This window comes from Pelodiscus sinensis, chromosome 6 (genome assembly GCF_052426305.1).
Source record: "Pelodiscus sinensis isolate ZL-2025 chromosome 6, ASM5242630v1, whole genome shotgun sequence".
NCBI lineage: Eukaryota > Metazoa > Chordata > Testudines > Trionychidae > Pelodiscus > Pelodiscus sinensis.
Window position 1 is genome coordinate 47,962,128 of NC_143057.1, and position 20,868 is coordinate 47,982,995.

Consider the following 20,868-nt stretch of genomic DNA (forward strand, 5'->3'; position numbering starts at 1 on the left):
ACTTCAGCAGGAGCTGTAGGTTCAGCCTGTGTTAGGAGCCTGGACTGCTCTTTCCACGAATAAAATCCATGAGAAGGGCCTAAAAAAAATCTCATGGAGTTTTCTCAGAGATTTGCCAGTATTGTTTGCCCAAAAACCAGAAGTGCTTCTACAGTAGTGCTTCTTCTACTGTCTCTAAGCTATGGTTCTCCATCCACACTCTTTTATGGCATGGCTTCTGGCCGTAGCTACTTTTCTACAAGAAAGCTAGTACAAGTTATTAGCTTTCTCAAGTAATCTGCAGGACTAGCAGGAGGTTGGGTTGATGTGTATCAGTCCAGCCTCCCTGTGATCCAATTTGGGGCTGCCCTTTCCCCACCCTGCAGCATACTCAACCAATAGCCTTCCTCCTGCATCAATGCCAACTTTTAGTGCTCTCCATAGAATCTATTGACGGGATAAAATGTTACTGTGGATTTGGCTAATCTACCATCTCCCTCCTTTTGCACTCGAGAGGGGGGAAACTGCATACAGATCAGGACTTAGAATCAAGCCATTTAACAGCAATTATTTGTGTTGCGAAAATGGTATTTGGCAAAAACCTCATGAATGGGGTTTGCTTATGTTCTCACATGATTTCTTGTACATCAGCAACTCTGTTAGAACAAATGGAGTTACTCCAGTGTACGTGAGGCCAGATTCATTACATATTATTTTGCTTTTGTGCCATTTTTATTTTTTATTTATCCAATATATAAAATAATTGGAGTCAAATTCCACCTACTGTTCTGAGATGAAAAGTTCACTGACATCTGTCAGCCTCCTCAGTGAAGTAAGGCCTGTAGAATTTGGTCCTGGCTCACGCTGGGCCTGATTCTGATCTCACTGTCTATTTCTGCTCTCCATCAGGAAAGATTCCAATGAAGTAAAAAATTAGTTAAATTAGTGAGTGAAAAAATCAGGGGGTTAAGAATCCGACCCACTGCTTATTGTGAGTGTTTGCTTGTATGCTGGTGGATACGCCTGCCAGAAAGGGGTGATTTGTAGAGCATTCATGTTCTGTGCTCTTACTGGCCCATGTAGACTATGCAGGCACAAACTGAAAAATACCTAGTTAATAATGTACCTTTTAGCTCATGCCAAAAGGGTCTACATGGGGCAGTTAGAGTGCAACATGTTATAGCACTCTACTATTCACACCTCTCTAGCAAGTCCTTAGATTTGATACAAGTAATGATTTCATTATTTCTGACCAAGTTGGAAAATCAAAAAATGAGCTAACTGACTAAATTCCATGGCTGAAGGATTTCCTAAGGATTCAGCTCTCAGATCAAAGTGGCCACCCAGTAGTTAAAAACTTAGGACATAGTAAAACATTTCACAATAGATTTCCTTCTATACTCATAGAAGTTCCAGGGACAATAAATTACCATAGTATTGCCACACACCACTCGTCTTTACAGGGAGTACAGTCTGAACAAATCTCAATCAAATATGTTTTTTAAAAATAATAAATATTATATGTACTTTTGAACAATTTTACAGCAGTATTTTTTTTAAAAAAAATCACGCCTTTCCCCTTAAACATTCCCCTTAAAAAGAAACTCAGCTTGTTCCAGGATTTACATTATGTTTGGACTAGAGCGCTCCACTTGGAACAGAATTGGTTAGTACATACAAACTTAGTCACAGAGGACAAAAATTTATTTCCCATACCAACTATACTAGTTATTTTCATTAGTTTATATTGTACTTTCATTGATGTATAATGAATATTTTCTAGGTTTTTTTCAACCTCACTAAAGGTATAGGAACTGGTGGAGAAGGTTGTTGAATAGATCTTCATATTAGGTATGAACACATTTCAAATTTAGCCACTGTATTTCTTAACTTTCAGGCTACAAGAATTCTGAGCGTCAAATATATTATATAGTGAACAAATTCCCCCTACTTTAATCAGCAGCAGGGTAAATAACCTTCATAAAACTTTTAACTGGAAAACTATGTGAAGTAAAAAATTTGTTGGTAAACTTTTGAGGTGAGTTATCTTGTATTCCTGGTGTGGGATGGTCTAAAGCATTGAGCATTGACCACACTCTGCTCCCAGTAAAATCAATGCAAGTCTGACATATTGACAGAAAAGTTGGGTGAAGGCTGAGCATGTCTGAAAATTCCACAGGAGTTACATCATTGTTTATATACATTTACACTTAATGTACATATTTGGCTCTATTAGCTGCATTCAGTAGACAATGGAGCCCAGATTCTTAAAGATATTTAAGGATGTAACTCCCACTGAAATCAATTGGAGTTGGGCAATTAAATACCTTTGAGTATCTGGGCCTCCCCAGACAAAAGTCTTGAACATGGATTTTTAGCTAAACATTATTAAACAGTCACACAAGTTGTAAAGTCCTGGTATAAAGCTGCAAATTTCCTGGAGGCTGCAAAAATGTGCCAGCTTTAAAAGGGGGCATTTATTACTTACAAATATATAAATATGTATAAATTCCATTATGAATAAACTTTAGTTGGCACTGGTATTTTGTCTGTGAGCAATAATTGTACAAGGGTATAAATATTTATTCATTCTCCTTTCCTAACTGCACAGCATGGACCCTGGAGACCATCATGCTAAAAAATATGAGAATGCCATTCCACAATGGGAATAAATAATAAATCCCAGGTCCAGAAGTTATAAAAGTGGGAGGTGTACCTGCCAGATTTCTAGTAAGTACCTACATTTTCTTCATGCACTGCTTTAGTTTCTACTCACTCCTTATATTCCTTGTTCAGTCTTAACTTGCAGTCTCTCATAGAAAACCTATAAGAGATGGCCATGCAGCCCTATGATGGGACACTAGTGGGACTGTGGAAAAAGCAGAGGACATGGGACGCCAAACCTACACACTGACTCCACTGCGGTCAGTAGACCTTGGTTCTGTCAACTCAGGAGCAATGGCACCACTGGTCCCACACAGCTCCCTAATACAAACCCTAGGAAAGATCCTGCAACAGTTAGTGCTACTTGGGGCAGCATGAATTCCCATTGGTGATATCTGTGTGGTCTGCAGGGTTGTGGATAATAGTTGTTGACTGTCTCTGTCCTCTCCTGTGCCTCACACCATCAGCCAACCTACAAAGTCCCAGCTCTGCTGAGTTTCTTCCCCCAGCAAGAAGGCAGCATGCTTTGGAAGCTTGCTTTCTTTCTGGGCTCCCCACTCAGTCATGGGCAGCCTCGCTTTCCCACACTCACATTATTGAAGATGAACATGGGAGTGCTTTTTTGGATAGAACTCCCATTGACGTCAGAAGCTAATTGTTTGTTTGTTTTCTTTGTACCATCTACATGCTTAAAATTTCTGCGGCAACCAAAATGTCTGATGGAAACTTTGGAAACAAGGTTGAAATTCAGTGGCCAGAACTAAGGCAGCTAACTTCATTGAGAAATTTGCATTAATCTCAGTCAAACAACTCTTGCATAATTAAATGTGAAACATTTGGTTCACTAAAGGATGTCTTAGTAACATGTCCCTCAGGCATGTTGATTGCACACAATTCATACAACTGTAACATAAGTGCAAACCAAACTGATGGGTAGATTTTATGCATCATCACACACAATACAGAATGTGTATAGACAATAGGCCAGATAAGGCAAGATACTTGAAGCTTCCTAAATACTGTAGTTCTGAATAGCCTCAACTACTCCTTTGGAAGAAACTGAGGACACGCTAGTGTGGCAATGCCTGTGGCTTTAACATGTTTCACAAATTTGGCAGGTTTGTTGTTGTTGTTGTTGTTGTTTTGTAATATCCTGGGTCCTAGACTCATGGAATGATACACTAATCTCAACTTTCATTCTAAAAAAGTAGCCCTTGGTGCAGTAGGTGAAAAAAGCTTGAAAACATGAAATCTAAAGACCCAGACATCAGAAGGAAAAAACCCAGAATTATTATTTTAAAAATCTAATAATTTTAAGCCCATTTTCTGATTTTTTGGCCCTGACTCATGATTTTTTAATGTTTGCGGTTAGCAGCACTTTACAAGAATGAAGTCTCTATCTTAAAGGATAGTCATGCCTCCCTCACATAAGTTATTAACAAACTGCTCACTGATTTTAACCAGAGCAGGAGTGGGCCCTGTGTTCACATATTTATGTCCTAATTTTATCATTTTCATAACAAAAGCCAAACCCAAAGTGCAGGGGATGGATCACACAAAGATCCATTCCAGCGACTAGGAAACACACCATTTCACAGAGACTCTGGAGCTGCCTCCCACCCCACCTCTCTTCTCCAGTCACTGTCCCTACCCCAGCACTACTTCACTTAGGATATGTCTAGACTGCATCCCTCTGACAGAAGAGGGATGCAGATTAGGCAGGTCGACATTGCAAATGAGGCAGGGATTTAAATATCCCGTGCCAGATTTGCATAAAAATGGCCACCACGTTTTGCCGACTCAGCACTTTGTCGACAAAAAGTGGAAGTCTAGAGGGGGGATCTGTCGAGAAAGAAAGCCTTTTTCAACAGATCCCTTATGCCTCCTGCAAGGAGGTTTACAGCATCTTGACATACACTCAAGATGATTAGTATTCATTTATGCAAGTAGCCTCCATGCGTTATCTCTTGTGTGCTACTGACATAACGGCAAATCTACCCTAGAGTGCTATAATCAGCACAGCCACACTGAAGCTTTCACCTTTGCAGCAAGAAGCAGAAACTACCAGGAGACCTTCCACTGACAGACCTGGTGTGGACAGTGCAAAACTGGTGTCATCCGGGGGTAAAGAAGCTTTTTCACAGGCATGAGTGATGATCAACTGAAGTGCAGACCTTCTCTAAAAGTTTACAGGATTGGACTCCACATTAGCTGTTCAAAATGTACAAACAACTGACATTTTTATAGTTAGTTACGCTCTGTTATTGCAGAAGAAGCCAAATGGAATTGCTAGCTAAATCTTAACTAGATCCCTTAGAAAAATTGGACATTTCACAATAAGTTTCCATTCTGCGTCAAACAAAAAGTCAAAATATCAGAAAAATTCATAAAACAAAATATTCAAAAAAAATTGAATCAGAAATGTTGAAAGAGAATTTTAACATTTGCAACTTAAATAAAACAAATCAACATTTGAAATGGCATTTTTAGTTTCAAACTAATAGTTCAAGCTGAAAAATGTCATTTTATTCGGACATCTCAACTCAAGATGAATTTTTTCTCCTTTGATTTCCCCAATTGGTAACTTACAAAAAATGTGCCTAAATCTACATTTTTCTGCAGAAATGTAGGGGGGGAAATCATCTTCTGATAGGAAATGTTTCATTTAGATAGCTTCAACTATTTTCACTGTTGAATCTTTCCTTCCAGTGGTGATGCACAGACTAGAAAGAGAGAGTTACTCACCCTGTGCAGTAACGTCTGTTCTTCGAGATGTGTGTCCCCGTGGGTGCTCCACTCGAGGTGCTGGGTCCGTCCCGGCGCCGCAAAACGGAGAAACTTCCACAGCAGTAGCCCTGCCGGCCCGCGCATGCGCTCCTGTTGCCTCGCGCCGTTACAGCTGAGCGCGGGCCGGCTCGTCAGTTTCCTCCCAACCGGAAGCATATGAAAGAGATAAACAGAAGCTCCGAAGCAGGGAGGAAGGTGGGTCGTGGAGCACCCACGGGGACACACATCTCGAAGAACAGATGTTACTGCACAGGGTGAGTAACTCTCTCTTCTTCGTCGAGTAGTGTCCCCGAGGGTGCTTCACTTGAGGTGAGTACAGAGCAGTGGTCAAGCACTATCGGCGTGCTTCGGACTTATGGTCTCTGTGCTGTGGCCAAGACTGCTTGCGCCACCGTTGAATCATTCCTCAATATGTTCGCAAGAGCATAGTGCTTGGCAAAGGTGAGCGAGGATGACCAGGTTGCTGCACGGCATATGTCCTGTAATGGTACCCCTCTAAGGTACGCAGTAGATGTGGCCATGCTTCTGGTGGAATGAGCGCAAGGTCGTCCTGGTAAGGGTTTCTGTCGTAGGGCATAACAACGCGAGATACAGGAGGTGATCAGATTGGAAATACGTTGTGCGGAGAGCTGTCGACCCTTGGAGCACTCCGCCGTAGCTATAAAAAGGTGCCGAGACTTTCTGAAGGCGCGTGTTCTATGCAGGTAGAAGGCTAGTGCTCGTCTAACATCGAGGGTATGTAGACGTGAGTCTTCTGGCGAGGAATGAGGTTTCGGGTAGAATGTTGGCAGAATTATGGGCTCGTTTACATGGAAGGGAGAATTTATCTTCGGAAGGAAGGGAGGGTGAACGCAAAGCAGAACCCCTTGCTCAGAAAATAAAGTGTATGGTGGATCGGCTGAAAGGGCTGCCAACTCACTAACCCGACGTGCTGACGTGATTGCCAGAAGGAATGACACTTTCATTGTGAGCATGCGCAGGTCGCAAGTTGCTAATGGTTCAAAGGGGGGATGAGTTAATGCGTCCAGGACCAAAGCTAAGTCCCACGGTTCCGGAGGGGTTGTGAAGGCCGGATATAGGTTATCAAGTCCCTTTAGGGACCTCTTAACTAACGGGTGAGCAAAGAGCGAATGTCCATCGATGTGCGGGCGGAAGGCCGAGATTGCTGCCAAGTGCACTTTCAACGAGGCATTTGCTAAGCCCTCCGTCTTCAGATGGAAGATGTAGTCCAAAGTATGCTGCACCGGTAAAGAAAGAGGGTCAAAGTCCCTTTCCAGACACCACGCTTGGAACCGGTGCCATTTGTAGGTGTAGGCCTTGCGAGTGCTATGGCGTCTGCTATTCATAAGCACATGTTTCACTTGCTGAGAGCAAGTCATTTCCGGTGGCTGAAACCAGTTAGGAGCCATGCCGTAAGATGCATGCGATCGATACTCGGATGTAGCATCGACCCGTGCTGCTGAGACAGTAAGTTGGGCATCAGTGGAAGTCGTTGTGGCTGAGCGACCGACATTCTGGACAATTGTGTCAGCCAAGTCTGCCGAGGCCAAAAGGGTGCTATGAAAATCACTGTTGCACCCTCTGTCGCTATCTTCTCCAGTGCCCTCGGAATGAGAGGAAGAGGCGGAAACGCATAGAGGAGTTGGTGAGATCCCCAATTGAGCAGAAGAGCGTCCCCTAGGGAATTCTTGCCGGTACCTGCCCGTGAGCAGTAATGATGACACTTCTTGTTGTGACGAGTGGCAAAGAGGTCTATACTCGGGAACCCCCAGAGATGGAAGAGACCGTGAGCCACTTCGTTGTGTAACTCCCACTCGTGCTGAGGAAGGAAGTGTCTGCTCAGGGCATCGGCGATGGTATTGTCTTTGCCTGGGAGGTACGATGCGGTAAGGGTTATATTGTGGTGGATCGCCCAGTTCCACAGTCGTATCGCCTCCGCGCACAGGGATCGTGAACGGGCCCCGCCTTGTCTGTTGATATAGTACACCGTGCATATATTGTCGGTGAGGATGTGGACTGCAAGACCTCGGATCCTCTGAAGGAAGTGTCTGCATGCATTGGATACAGCTCGGAGCTCGAGGAGATTTATGTGTAGAAGCGACTCCTGTGCCGACCAGAGTCCCTGAACTCGATATTGCTGCAGATGTGCGCCCCAACCGATCAGAGAAGCATCTGTTGTGATCTGCACTGTGGGTCTTTGTGCGTGGAAAGGGACCCCTGATAACAAATTTTGCGGGTTGTCCCACCATATTAGTGAAGTCCTGACCTGTCTGGGAATGGACACGATCTTGCTCACAGCGTGTACCCCCGGTGTGTAGACTTTGAACAGCCAATGCTGGAGACTGCGTAGGTGAAGTCTCGCATGTGCCACCACATACGTGGTGGCAGCCATATGTCCGAGCAGTTTCAGATAAGTCAGTATGCTGGATCTGGGAGCAATTGAGACCGCACGTACCAAGTCCCGAATCATCTGGAATCTTGTTGCAGGCAAGTATACTCTCGCACTCAGTGCATCAAGTCTCGCGCCGATAAACTCCAAGTCTTGACTTGGTACCAAGGACGATTTGCCGACATTGATTATGAGGCCCAGAGCCTCGAATACGGCTGTGGTGGTGGTCACTGCCCACGTAGCCTCCTCGCGAGTCGGGGCCTTTAATAGGATTATGAGGCCCAGAGCCTCGAATACGGCTGTGGTGGTGGTCACTGCCCACGTAGCCTCCTCGCGAGTCGGGGCCTTTAATAGGCAATCGTCAAGATACGGGAAAATCGTGATATTGAGGCGTCGGAGGTAGGCAGCTACCACTGCCAGAGTTTTGGAAAACACCCGTGGTGCTGCTGACAGACCGAAGGGTAGCACTCGGTATTGGTAGTGTTCCACGCCCACTACGAAACGAAGGAATCGCCTGTGGGCCGGGTGAATGGTTATGTGGAAGTAGGCATCCTGTAAATTGAGGGACGCAAACCAATCCCCTTTGTGGAGAGCCGGGATGATAGAAGCTAAAGTGACCATTTTGAATTTTTGTTTTCTCAGGTAGCGGTTGAGTCGACGCAGGTCCAGGATAAGCCTCCAACCCCCTGACTTCTTCTGGGTGAGGAAGTACGTGGAATAGAAACCTCTCCCCCGAAATTGAATGGGTACCCTCTCCACAGCTCCTATAGTAAGTAGTCGGGACACCTCTTGCTGTAGCAGAGACTCGTGAGAGGGGTCCCTGAAAAGGGACGGGGAGGGTGGGAAGTGGGGGGGAATGGAGTTGAAAGGGATGGCATATCCTGAAACAACTATGTCATTGACCCATCGATCGGTGGAGATTAGAGACCAGCGATGTTGATAAGGCCTCAGCCGATGATGGAATAAGGCTACCTGATTGTGTGACGCTCCCGACAAAGGAGTTGCACGCAGTCCCTCGACTGACCCATCAAACCTGTTGCCGGCCCTGCTGTTGACCGGAAGTCTTGCCAGGTTGCTGTCTTCGCTTTTGCTGGCGTTGTCTTGGTCTCTGTTGTTCATATGACTTGGGACGGAATGTTGCGTAAGAGAAGGATCTCTGTTTATTGTAGGGCGTATACCTCTTACGTTTATACGGAGGCGTGTACATGCCAAGCGTTCTAAGAGTTGTACGGGAGTCCTTGCCCGAGTGAAACACCTGATCAGTGGACTGGGCGAAGAGAGACTGACGATCAAAAGGTAAGTCTTCTACTTTGCTTAATAACTCCCTCGGGGCAGCTGCTTGGTGCAGCCACGACCCGCGACGCATAACTACCGCAGTAGCCGTGGCTCTAGCTGCTGCATCAGCCGTGTCTAGGGTGATCTGAAGCGCTGTTCTGGCTGTTGTGTAGCCCTCTTGTATTACTGCCCTCAAGATCTGGCGTTTTGATTCTGGTAGGTGCTCTAGAAGAGGGACTAACTTAGAGTAATTATCGAAGTCGTGATTAGCAAGTGGGGCGGCGTAATTGCACATCCGGAGAACTGAAGTGGCAGAAGAATACACCTTTCTACCCAAAATGTCCAGGCGTTTAGCCTCTTTATCACTTGCCGTATTTTTATTTTGGGCCGTCTTTGATCTTTGCTGGGCGGCGTCCATAACCAGGGAATTTGGCTGGGGATGGGTAAACAAAAAGTCCATCCCTTTTTGGTTTATAAAGTATTTCTTGTCCGCCCTCTTGTTAGTCGGTAAAGAAGTGGCGGGGGTCTGCCATATATCATTTGCGATTTCCAGGATAGCCTCATCGAAGGGAAGAGCCAGCTTCGATTTTTGTGAGGACTGCAAGTTCTTCAGCAAGGGATGTTGCTTTTGCTGTATGTCCGTAATCTGGATACCCTGAGATTGTGCCACTCTGGCAAAGAGCTCCTGAAACTGTTTGTGATCTTCCGTGGGGGGTTGTTCACCAGGAAAGACAGCATCGTCCGGAGATGACTGGTTGGCCGGAGAGTCAGGGGTCTGTGATTCCCTATTTGGAGTGTAGTTGTTTTCATATGTGTCCTGACTGGGAACTGGCATCGTGCCTTCCACCGGCACTGATGGAATCGCCGGCAAAGGCGCACGAGGTGGAGACGCTGGGTGTGTGGTTTGCGGAGATCGTGATCGTGGATATCGCGTGTTATGAGAACATCGAGGGTCATCATAATGACGGTCACATCTCCGACTGTGTCAGGGATCGTCTAGGAGTGTAGGCTCTAGACTCCTCGCATCGACGTGAATATCTCGAATGTCTCGAAGACCTCGGTGATATAGATCTGTCAGAAAAACGAGATGGTGAACGAGAATAATAGGAGTAGCATCGCCGGTCGTGGTAGCGATAGTGATGGTACGACGGTGATCGCTGTGGCGATCTACGATATCGATCTCTAGTGGAGATATAACGAGAAGCACGATGATTCCCAGAGCAGATTGAAGCTGGTGACCATGGTCCCGGGGAGAACCGTGCTCTTTCAGGCGTGAGTGAAGGGGTCCGCACGCGTCTTGACTTGAAGGGCACCTCATTCAGCATCGAACAATCTGCGGGAGAAGACGGTGCCGTCTGAAGTGGTGTAGTCCTGGTCGCATGGCTGCCCTGGGGTTGAATCAGCGGTGCCGCGGGAGTTAACAGCTGTGCCGATGCCGGAGGAGGCTGCGGTGCAGAGTGCTGCACGGTGCTGCTGGGCGCCTGCGGTGCCTGAGTCGGTGCTGTTGCTTGCGGCACCGCAGGGAGCAAGGTCTCATCAGCTGGCTCCGTGGGCACGGGTGCCGGCGGAATTGCCATTGACTGCGCATGCGCAGTATCAGCCGGTGCCGGAGCCGCCATTGCTGTTAGTGGCCCGACCGTTGGAGCCTTTGTCGGTGCCGAGTCTGCCCGCGGTCCCTTACAGGGAGCCCGCATCGGGCCTTTGATCCGACCAAAGTCGGAGCTGAGGCACTGCGGCTCTTGCCTGGCTTCTCTGTCGGGTGCCTCGGCAAAGAGCCAGAGGTACCTGGTCTGTCCCGTACAGTCCTGGGCTGTGGCTCGGCATTGCTGAGGTCCTTCTGAGGTGAACGGGACAAGTGAACTCCCGAGGTAGTAGGAGTAGACGTGGTCACATCAGACTGGAGGGCTTTGTTGAATAAAATCACCCTCAGCCTCATTTCTCTATCGCGCCGAGCGCGGGCTGTCAGTTTCATAGAGTGAGGGCACTTCATAGGAATGTGCCCGTCCCCTAGGCATTTAACGCAGCGCGAATGCCCATCTGAGTCCAGCATGGCCTCCTGGCACTGGGAACATTTCTTGAAACCAGGCATTTTGTCTACTCTTTCCTTTTCTCTCTCTTTTTCTGTTTTATTTTTATTTTATTTTTTTGAAAGGCTACTGCAAAAAAATAACTAGGACGGAAACAAGGAACTTGAGACTAATTAACTAACTAAGTAAAAACTACTAAGAACTATCCTAACTATAAACTGCCAAGTGGCAAACAAATTTCTAAATGAAATTCCCTTTTCTCCTCAGGCCGGAGAGGGAGCACGTCCTAGGTCCGTCTGCGGCCGCGGACGGTTGAAGGAAACTGACGAGCCGGCCCGCGCTCAGCTGTAACGGCGCGGGGCAACAGGAGCGCATGCGCGGGCCGGCAGGGCTACTGCTGTGGAAGTTTCTCCGTTTTGCGGCGCCGGGACGGACCCAGCACCTCGAGTGGAGCACCCTCGGGGACACTACTCGATGAAGAACAATCCCTTTTGACTTTCACTTTGAAGCAGGGTCACAAGTTAGAGATAATACTTTTTCACTAATAAACTGTGCAAATGTGATGTGGAATCACCGAAAGGCAATAAAAATTGAATCACCGGCTGTGGCAGAATAAATCATAGGCACTATAGGGGCCATGTCTCATGTCCCAGCTGCTACAGTGACACAGTAAAGTCAGAATCTCAGTTTTCATTTGATAGCCCTCATGAATGCTAAGAAAAGCTTGATATGGTGACCAAAGAGCCTGAAACAGAGGTGCTTGTCCCATTCATCTTCACTCTGACACTTGCTGTGACTCCAAAGAGCGTAGCATGGGAATCCATTGACGTGCCTCAGGCCCTGGATTGCCTTGATTAATTTAGCCCTCACCCCAAGATGCCAGTTTTATAGTCATTGTGTGCAGTATAATCACAGAAAAATCAAAACAAAGCTTTTCTTTCCTAAAATCATGGTCATAGCTGCCAGACATGTGCTACTGTAGTACTTAAGTACCTCCATATTTCAGCCTTTTGTATTCCAGCATGGAATAGGGAAGACCTAAGCTGAGGATCTCCATCCAGGCCAGAAGGGACTGCTATGATGCGTCTGACACCTCTCCTGTGCTTTCTGCTCCTACAACAATTCTGTGCAGAGGAGATGGGATCTGATGCAAACAGCTGCATCATCACAGCAAGGAGGAGAAGGGAAGGATACACCCATATTTCCCAGTCTTCTAGGAGAACTGGTTTTTCCCACATACACACCAAGGGAGGGGAGAAAAGCAGATTTGGGTGTGCTCTAATGAGGCAGAGAAGGTCCAGCCGCTGCAAGTGGAAGCGCTGGTGATTATCTAGCTCTGTGACCTACATGTAAAGATATATCAGAAAGTGGTTGGTGGGGACCTTGAAAGAAGCCAGATGAGCGATTCAGTGTGAGATGCCAGGTAGGGTGAATCTGGGATGGTTGGAGGACTCCCAAGAAGGGATCAGCATGGGCTGGGAAGTTTCACGTGACTGGGTGGACAGGGAGATAGGTGCTAGCTGTGGGCTGGTCCAATGGCAATACAAGGGGAAGTGAAAGATGCTGAGATGGGGAGATTAGATGTTATGTAATTTTACGATCTTGAAAACATTTGAAAGTCAGTTCTTCCTCTGATAGTTCTTTTCAGGGAGTAAGCTCTATAGCAGCTGTGCGTTTCCTTTTTGAATGAGAGATTAATCCTTGGCAAACTTGCAAAGTAATGACCTTTGCTGAGTCCATGTCACAAGGAGAACATTGTTTGGGAGCTTTAAAACAGCCATCCAAGGAATGGATTCTAAAGCAAATCTTAAAGTCAGCTTGGCCCCCATTTCAGCAAAATACTTAGGCATGTGTCAAACTTTAAGGACATGAAAGGTCCTATTGACTTCAATGGAAGTATTATGCTTGAGGGTAGATGGAACTACATTCCTTAATCAGGACCTTTGCTACCAAGTCCTGAAACTTCGGTTGAGTTTCTGATTTAGAAATACTAAAGTTTAAATTTTGCTCTCAGCTACTGTGATGCAACTTTCACTAAAGTCTATAGGAACTGCATCCATTAAATGGAGATATGAATTTGACCCTCAGTTAGATATGTATAACTGAAAGACAAAGTCCATTAAAAAGAAGAAAGGCAAATTAATGAAGTGTGTGCATGTGTGTACATGTGTGTGTGTAGCAGAATTCACTTTTCAATGGGCACTTCCCAATTCCAAATGTTAGTGAAATGTGTGCCAAAAAGTAACTCAAATGTATAGCTATTTTTCTAAGATATTCATTAGGAACATACAATACATTTATAAAAACAATCACTTGCTAAGGTCAACTTGAAGCTGCACATAGGAGAGAGACATATAAAAACTAAGTGAATCAAAGTTAAATGATTTAAATAGACTAATATGCTAAGTGTTCATTTTTTGTCACAGTTCTATAAGGAAAAAGGTTTATCCATTGGGTCTTTGACCAACCACAATCATCTTGCACCAAATATATTAAAATGAAACCAAGCAGTTTGAACCCTCTTAGTCAATCTATGACATCTCATCAGTGACTAGCAGTCAAAATAATTTAATTGTTTACCACAAGAAGTGAACTATTTGTAAATAACCTTAGTATTGAATTTAATAAATCAAAGCTGCAGAATATTAGTTCAATTATATTATTGTTAGAAAAATCAAATGCATACAACTTGTACATAGAGAGATCACACAAAGTCATTGTCAAAGCAAGTTACAAATATCTTGAGTAGCATCATATAAGATTTAAAACTGGACATCAGAAAGAGAAAATGCTTTTGAAATCAGTGACACTGAATAATGCTTTTAAAAATCATGTTAAGCTAAATTTTCATGTTAGAATACTAGTTGTTCAATTTAAACCCCTTGACTGGTATTTAACCAATGTCATCCGCCTGTGTTCTCCCCATAATTGTGCTTATTAGATAAAACTACAAATAAGACTTCTAATATTATATTCTCAAGGAAATGAGACTGTTGAATTCTCTTTTTATCTGAACAATCACAATGGGCATCTTTTTCAGTTAAAAACACCTGGCACAGAACATTAGTTCCATACCTTCAACAGACTGACTTGAAAAATATAAATATATTACTGTATTTATATATAATGTGTGTATGTACACTGTCAAATATTCACATTAAAGAATCAGAACAATTTTATTGAAATTACATTTTAAGAAATCGTCTGTGTTTTTCATCAGGCCTCATATCTGCAAAGAGCAGTAAGAAATTTCAGGTGATTCTGTGTAGGATGGGGCTTTTTAAAGCTCGAGAAAACATATTGATAGATACATATGTATGTGTATTTTAATGTACATGTTTCCAGGTTTGCAGTGTTTACTGCAAAGGTTATAGCTTACAAATGCTGAACATGTCACCATGGGTTACTGTTTCCTCTCAACTGGCTGTTGGAGGCAGAGTTCACTTCCAGCAGAAACTATTGGCAAATTGTTCGCAAGATGATGGTTGATGAGATGGCTTATGCTGTCAAATACACGATCCTTCGTACGGACCTTAAAAGAAGAGCATGGAAAAGTAAAGGTTAAATATGGATCAATCTTTTAACATTAAAATAAAGTTAACTGAATATAAGACACAATACTTTCTTTTTATATCTGTAGTCTCAATCACCCATTTTTAAGAGTCTAATCATTCTTCCATTAGAGTCAACAGAAGCTTTGTCATCTCCAAATTAGTCGCTTTACTTCCTGCTCCCTCATTTCTCTCCAAACTTCCATTTTGCATGCTTTCCTGTTGACCATTTTTACTCACACTGATTAAGCCCGGTTGAAAAATTTCCAGCACAACTTTTTTTCAACCTTCTGATCAAATTAAACATTTTGGAGATTGTTTGCAGAGAGCAAACACTTGGTCATTTTTTGTGGGGTATGTGTGAAAAATTGAAAGCCAAAGCTTCTGGGGATAGGCAACTTTTGGGCCATTTTTTCATGTTTTGTTGCCAAAATCCAAAAAATATTTGGTCTTTGGTTTTTCAACAAAAAGCAAGAAATTTGCTGAAAATGTAGGCGATATTAATGAAATATTTTGTGTTTGTCAATAGAAAAAAAAACATTTTCTGACCAACTATATCATGTGTAGCCCCCAAGTCGTCTATTACCACATGAGCTGCCTCACTGAGCTGCCTAACCTTTCAATAAGGTTAGTTCCTCAATGAGGTATCCTTCAAGATCAGTAAAGGAAGCAGAACCTAGTTCTATCCTTCAGACACTTGCATCTTTCGTACTGCACCTTCTACTTAGGTTTCAATGGCCTTCCTCTCTGCGGTCTGAAAACTGGCTTGAAGAAATATTCTAGCTACGCAGACCGTACTTTGTATTTGCTGCTACATAGTTGTGTCTTTAGACTGAAAGCTCTTCAGAGAAAATAACCTGTTATTTGTCTAACCCATTTTACCAGTATTCTGTACAACTCCAGTGCTTCATTCATGATTACATTTAAAAAAATCTAAAAGAAATCTAAAAGATTGCAAAGTCAAGCACTGAAAGACTAAAAAGCGCCAAATTTAAGGGCGTCCTCCTGCATATGCATTATGCTAGTCTTTTCCATGGACTGGTGCCGGGCAGTGAACTGCTGGCTGCTGGGCCGCAGCACACTGCATCGCAGCAGAGAGCTCACTAGGACGCAGCAGCTGCGGGCAGGGGCTCTGGAAGTCGGGGCCAGGCAGGGGCTGTAGCGTGGTGGATGTTGCACTAGGACTCAGCAGCAGCAGCAGGAGCCCGGCAGATGGGGAGGGGAGGGAGAGAGAGGGAGACTGCTGCAGGGCCCCTGGAGCCCGGGCTACAGCCAGGAGGGGAACTCTCCAGCAGGGCCAGTCCCACTGCTCCCCAAGATCCTCTCCCAGGGCAGTGCCCCGAGCCTGGCCAGTCCCTGTTTGGCCCAGCCCTTGATCCAGGGCAGGCAACACTTGGGGGCAGGTAAAAGAGACACACACACCCCCCAGAAGCAGTGCCCTAGTGGCTCAGGGCTATAGGGATAGGCTTTGGCCCCAGGCTGCTCCCAGTGGAGCTGCCTGTGATCCCTGCCCAGGGAAACTGCCGCCAGCTCCCAGCATGTGTGGGGTCTGAGGACCCCCTGGGGGAAGGGTTTCCAGATGCTTTCAACAAAAATACTGGACACACTTGACATTACATCACAATTTACATTACAGTTTATTTAGAAAATACTGGACATTTATATTTTCTCAATTTGTTTCCCTAACAGAAAGCTCAAATACTGGTCTGTCCGGTTCAAAACCAGACACCTAGCAACCCTACCTGGGAGAGGGGAGGTCAGGAGGAGGCTGAAGAGGGGTGGGGACAGATAAGGGGGTGAGGGAGAACAGGGGTATATGAGGCGGGGGCAAGAGGGGATGCAATAGAGATCTCTGAGGGTATGTCTACACTACCCTCCTAGTTCGAACTAGGAGGGTAATGTATGCATACCGCACTTGCTAATGAAGCCCGGGATTTGAATTTCCCGGGCTTCATTAGCATAAGCGGGGAGCCGCCATTTTTAAATCCCCGCTGCTTCGAACCCTGTGCAGCGCAGCTACACGGGGCTCGAACTAGGTAGTTCGGACTAGGGTGCCTATTCCGAACTACCGGTACACCTCATTTCACGAGGAGTAACGGTAGTTCGGAATAGGAACCTAGTCCGAACTACCTAGTTCGAGCCCCGTGTAGCCGCGCTGCACAGGGTTCGAAGCAGCGGGGATTTAAAAATGGCGGCTCCCCGCTTATGCTAATGAAGCCCGGGAAATTCAAATCCCGGGCTTCATTAGCAAGTGCGGTATGCATACATTACCCCGCTAGTTCGAACTAGCGGGGTAGTGTAGACATACCCTGAGAGGGAGCTGGCAGTAGGGCTGGCAGCCACGGTGGGCCCCAAGGTAAGGGTGTGAGCAGGGTCCGCTCCTTCCCCAAGAAGGGGTGGGGACTCGGGTGGAACTTGCAAGGGTCCGCTCCTTCCCCAAGAAGGGGTGGGGACTCAGGTGGAACTTGCAAGAGCTTTCCTTTATATCAGGGATGTACAGCGCTTCAGGGGCTATTCAAAGAGGTCAGGAAAAACTGCCCCTTTTGCCCTCCCTTCATCCATGTCAGTGGGCCTGAGTGCTGGACACTCTTCAGGGGAAGAAAGGACTTCTGGTAGGAAGATCAGGAGGTTCCTTCTGGGAAGAGCAGAGACAGACTCTAGCTAGAAGGTGCTGCAATGTGTTGATAGACTGTATTTTTGGATTGTAAGGGCTGTTTAGATTGTCTGTTAATAAACTCTGATGCCAAAGGCTATGTCTACACTGCAGAGTTTTCTGGGATACCTCTGGAATCCTGAAAAAGCTCTGGAACAGTTTCTGAAAAAGCAGGCGCATTCTTTCGGCATCCCTGTATTCTATTCCTCATTGTATGAGGAATATGGGATGTTCCAAAAGAGGAGGTTTTTCCAAAATTTGGCCTCTTGTAGATGGGCCAAATTTCAGAAAAGTCTCTTCCAAAAAAAAGCAGAGGCAAACTCCTCTACTGCTCCCTTAGTCCTCAACCTTTTTCAGCTCTCTGCCTCTGGCTTCCAGGCTTGTGGTCTCTTCATGGTCAAGGCTCTGCTGCAGGAACCTCCTGCTCACTGTCACACTCTTACCACAAGTAACTCTACAGCTGCCTCTCACTCTCTATCTAGCAGCAATTCCCAGGGCCTCCAGCCTGGAGTGTCATGTATGGAAAGGCCCGTCTCTGGCTCAGAGAATCGCCTCCCCAGCCAGCCTGCAGCCACTGGCTTTCCTCCTTTTAAACTCCACACACAACATAGATGTGACAGAGTGAGGCTAACTTAATAGAGCTGGTGGACCCAAGTCCTCCTGGCCCCTAAAGAGGCAGGCCACTCTGTTACAGAAATCAGAACTCTCCTTCCATCTCTGCATAGATTCCATGGATCCTGAACCCAAACTTGCATTGCAAATAAACCAAAAGGCCCTCTTGCAGGAGTCACGAAACACTGGTAAACTTTCAGTCAGGGAGTTGAAGAAGTTCATATCTCAGAGGTTCAGCGCTTACTCCTGCTGGCTTCTTTTGGCTGACACAAAACACATATAACCTCCAGATTAATTCAGCTATAATGGAAAACAGCTTAATAATATTCTTTGACTGCCCTCCTGTGGCAAGTGGAATGACAGCATGTACAGCTGCCTTCTCTGAATCAAACCCTGCAGACCTCATACCAGTTTCTCTGTTGAATTTAATAGGAGTACGGCCTAACACAGTGAGTCCTTATGTATGCACATGCACCATTTTGTCAGGAATCAGTTGTGCTAATGCTTATTACTTACATTAGAATTTTAAACAGGAATAGAAAGTCTTGTATTACATGCCAGACTGGTTAGTCACTAGGAACAGGGAACTGAAAATATGATATGAGAGTTTTCCGTGTTCTCATATCAGGCGGAACCCCTTTACAAACTTTCAAAGTCATTGATTCCAAAGCCAGAAGGGGCCACCATAATCATCTAGCCTGACTTCCCATGTAACACAGTCCAGAGGAATTCCTCAAAATCATTCCTAGAGCAGATCTTTTAGAAAAAACATCTTATCTTGATTTTAAAATGGTCAGTGATGGAAAATCCACCATGACCCTAGGTAAATTGTGTAGAAGCTATTTTATGTTTAGCTAGAAGCCATCTTGTATAACAGAAACCATTTCAGCTTTTTGTCTTTGCACGTAGGCCAGAGTGAACTTTCTATCACCCCATGCGCCAGGCCAAGACAGATGTGCTATTGGAATGTGTTAATTGGGCTGGTTCAGAGAGGAGAGGTACTGCCTCGTACCTGTCCGCCATCTTGTTGATAAGGCTTTGTTTTTCCTAGTTTAATTGATTATTTCTGTAATTGGATGCCCTGACGTCAGACTGTTTGGTTAAGGGTATAAAGATACTAGGATTGATTGTATTAGGCAGCCTTACTGGGCCCGGCTTTGCTGAGACCACGTTTGGCTCACTTTGCTTTTATTGGCCAATAAAACTGTCTGTTTAGCCACGTAAACTGAGTGAGGCGTTTGCTTCGACAATTGTTCCAGTGATTAATAACTCTCACTGTTAAAAATGTACATCTTATTTCCCATTAAGTTTGTGTAGCTTTCAAGCCACTGGATCCAGTTATACCTTTCTATGCCAGACTGAAGATCTCATGAAAAGAGTGTGACCACATCACTCATTCACCTTTTGTTAAGCTACATAGATTTTGCTCCTGAAGTCTACCAATTTAAGGCATGTTTTCTAAGCCTTTAATCATTTATGCATCTCTTCTTTCAGCCGTCTCTAATTTGCCAACATTGAATTGTGGACGACTGAACTGGACTCTTGTATTACAGTAGTGTTTGCACCAGTGCCACATATAAACTCTCTACTTCTCTAATGGTATGTCTACACTACCACCCTAGTTCGAAATAGGGTGGTAGTGTAGACATACCCTTAGAGATTCCCTGGTTTATGTAACCAATGTTAGCATTAGATCTTTTGCCCCCAGCATAACGTTAGGGGCTCATGTTCACCTGATTATCCTCCACAATCCCCAAATCTTTTTCAGAGGCTCTACCTTCCCAGGAAAGAGCCCCCCATCCTGTAAGTATGGTCTACATGCTGTACATGCTCTGTTCTGAGATACATTTAGTTGTATTAAAACACATTGTTTCCTTACACCCAGTTTACCAAGTGACCCAGATCACACTGAATCAATGACCTGCCTTCTTCATTATTTTCCACTTTCTGTATTTTTGTGTCATCTACCTATTTGCTCCGTGATGGGCAGCTACATAAATACCAATGACCAGTTTTCATGCCCAGTTCTGGCTACTTTAAGTTGCTCTGCTGCTAGAAGGCCAATTTAATCATACTTCTCAGGTGGCAGTGAGGCAGAGTATGCTGTTTCCCTTCCAGGCCTGTGTGAGGGCCTTTTTTCCAGAAAAGGAAGTCATGCCCCCATATTCTGGAGATCACTCTTATCAGAACAACTCTTTGGGGCCTCAGGCAGCTGGGTGCACAGGCAGTGCAGAGGTTGTTCTAACTAATGTGAGAGACCAGACACTGCTCCTCATGGAATCTGGGGGTCACAAAAGCGACTTAATACCTTTACTGCCCCTGTACTGCACTGAGCACAGCTTGAAAAGATAAGACAAAGTAGTCTTAGAGCCCCCTTTACATGTAGAAATCCTTTACATGTAGAAATCCTGCAGCAATCCTTCAGCTAAGCACTGTGAGGTGAGATTGAAGGTTAGATAGTGGGCGCCTTACAAATGTCTGTAGTAACAAGTCATTATTACAAATAGGGCTCATTTTCTGGCATATCAACACTTTTTTACTCTCATCCAGGAGTCAACACTTACAGTTCCTTCTGGGTCCACTAAAAGAAGATGTTTGGCTTGTCTATTGTGCATACCGGTCAGCACATAGGAGCCTGGATTTGTGGTGCTTTTTCTGACTAAGAAGTCTCCACATTTCTTTAACAGCTGTTCCGCTTCTTTCCTACTCATCTCTCCTTGATACCAAGGTTCTGTATTCAGCTCATCCATTATACCACAACTAGCTGCTCTAGATAATGGAGGACTGGTACATTCGACCGAGGTAGCCTTATTCAGCACAGACCCCGTGGTTTGGTTCTTAAGAGCATCTTCAAAAGGTTCTGGTTACAGGTAGAGAAACAAGTACAAGATCACTCACAGGTAAACTGCATTAAAAAAAATACAATATAAC

At 45.0% G+C, this 20,868-nt stretch overlaps 1 protein-coding gene across 6 annotated transcripts in view; it reads right to left on the reverse strand.

The window, feature by feature from the left end:
- Positions 1-11,268: 11,268 nt before the first annotated feature.
- Positions 11,269-20,868, reverse strand: part of SHC3 (SHC adaptor protein 3) — an 86,074-nt gene continuing 76,474 nt past the window's right edge. For all 6 annotated transcript variants that reach the window (XM_075931868.2, XM_075931865.2, XM_075931869.2 and 3 more), the window contains 2 exons: positions 20,502-20,797; positions 11,269-14,653 (listed from right to left, as the gene is read on the reverse strand). In XM_075931868.2, coding sequence (XP_075787983.2) covers positions 14,525-14,653; positions 20,502-20,797 — 425 coding nt within the window. In that variant the 3' untranslated portion in view covers positions 11,269-14,524. The remainder of the gene's footprint in view (positions 14,654-20,501; positions 20,798-20,868) is intronic.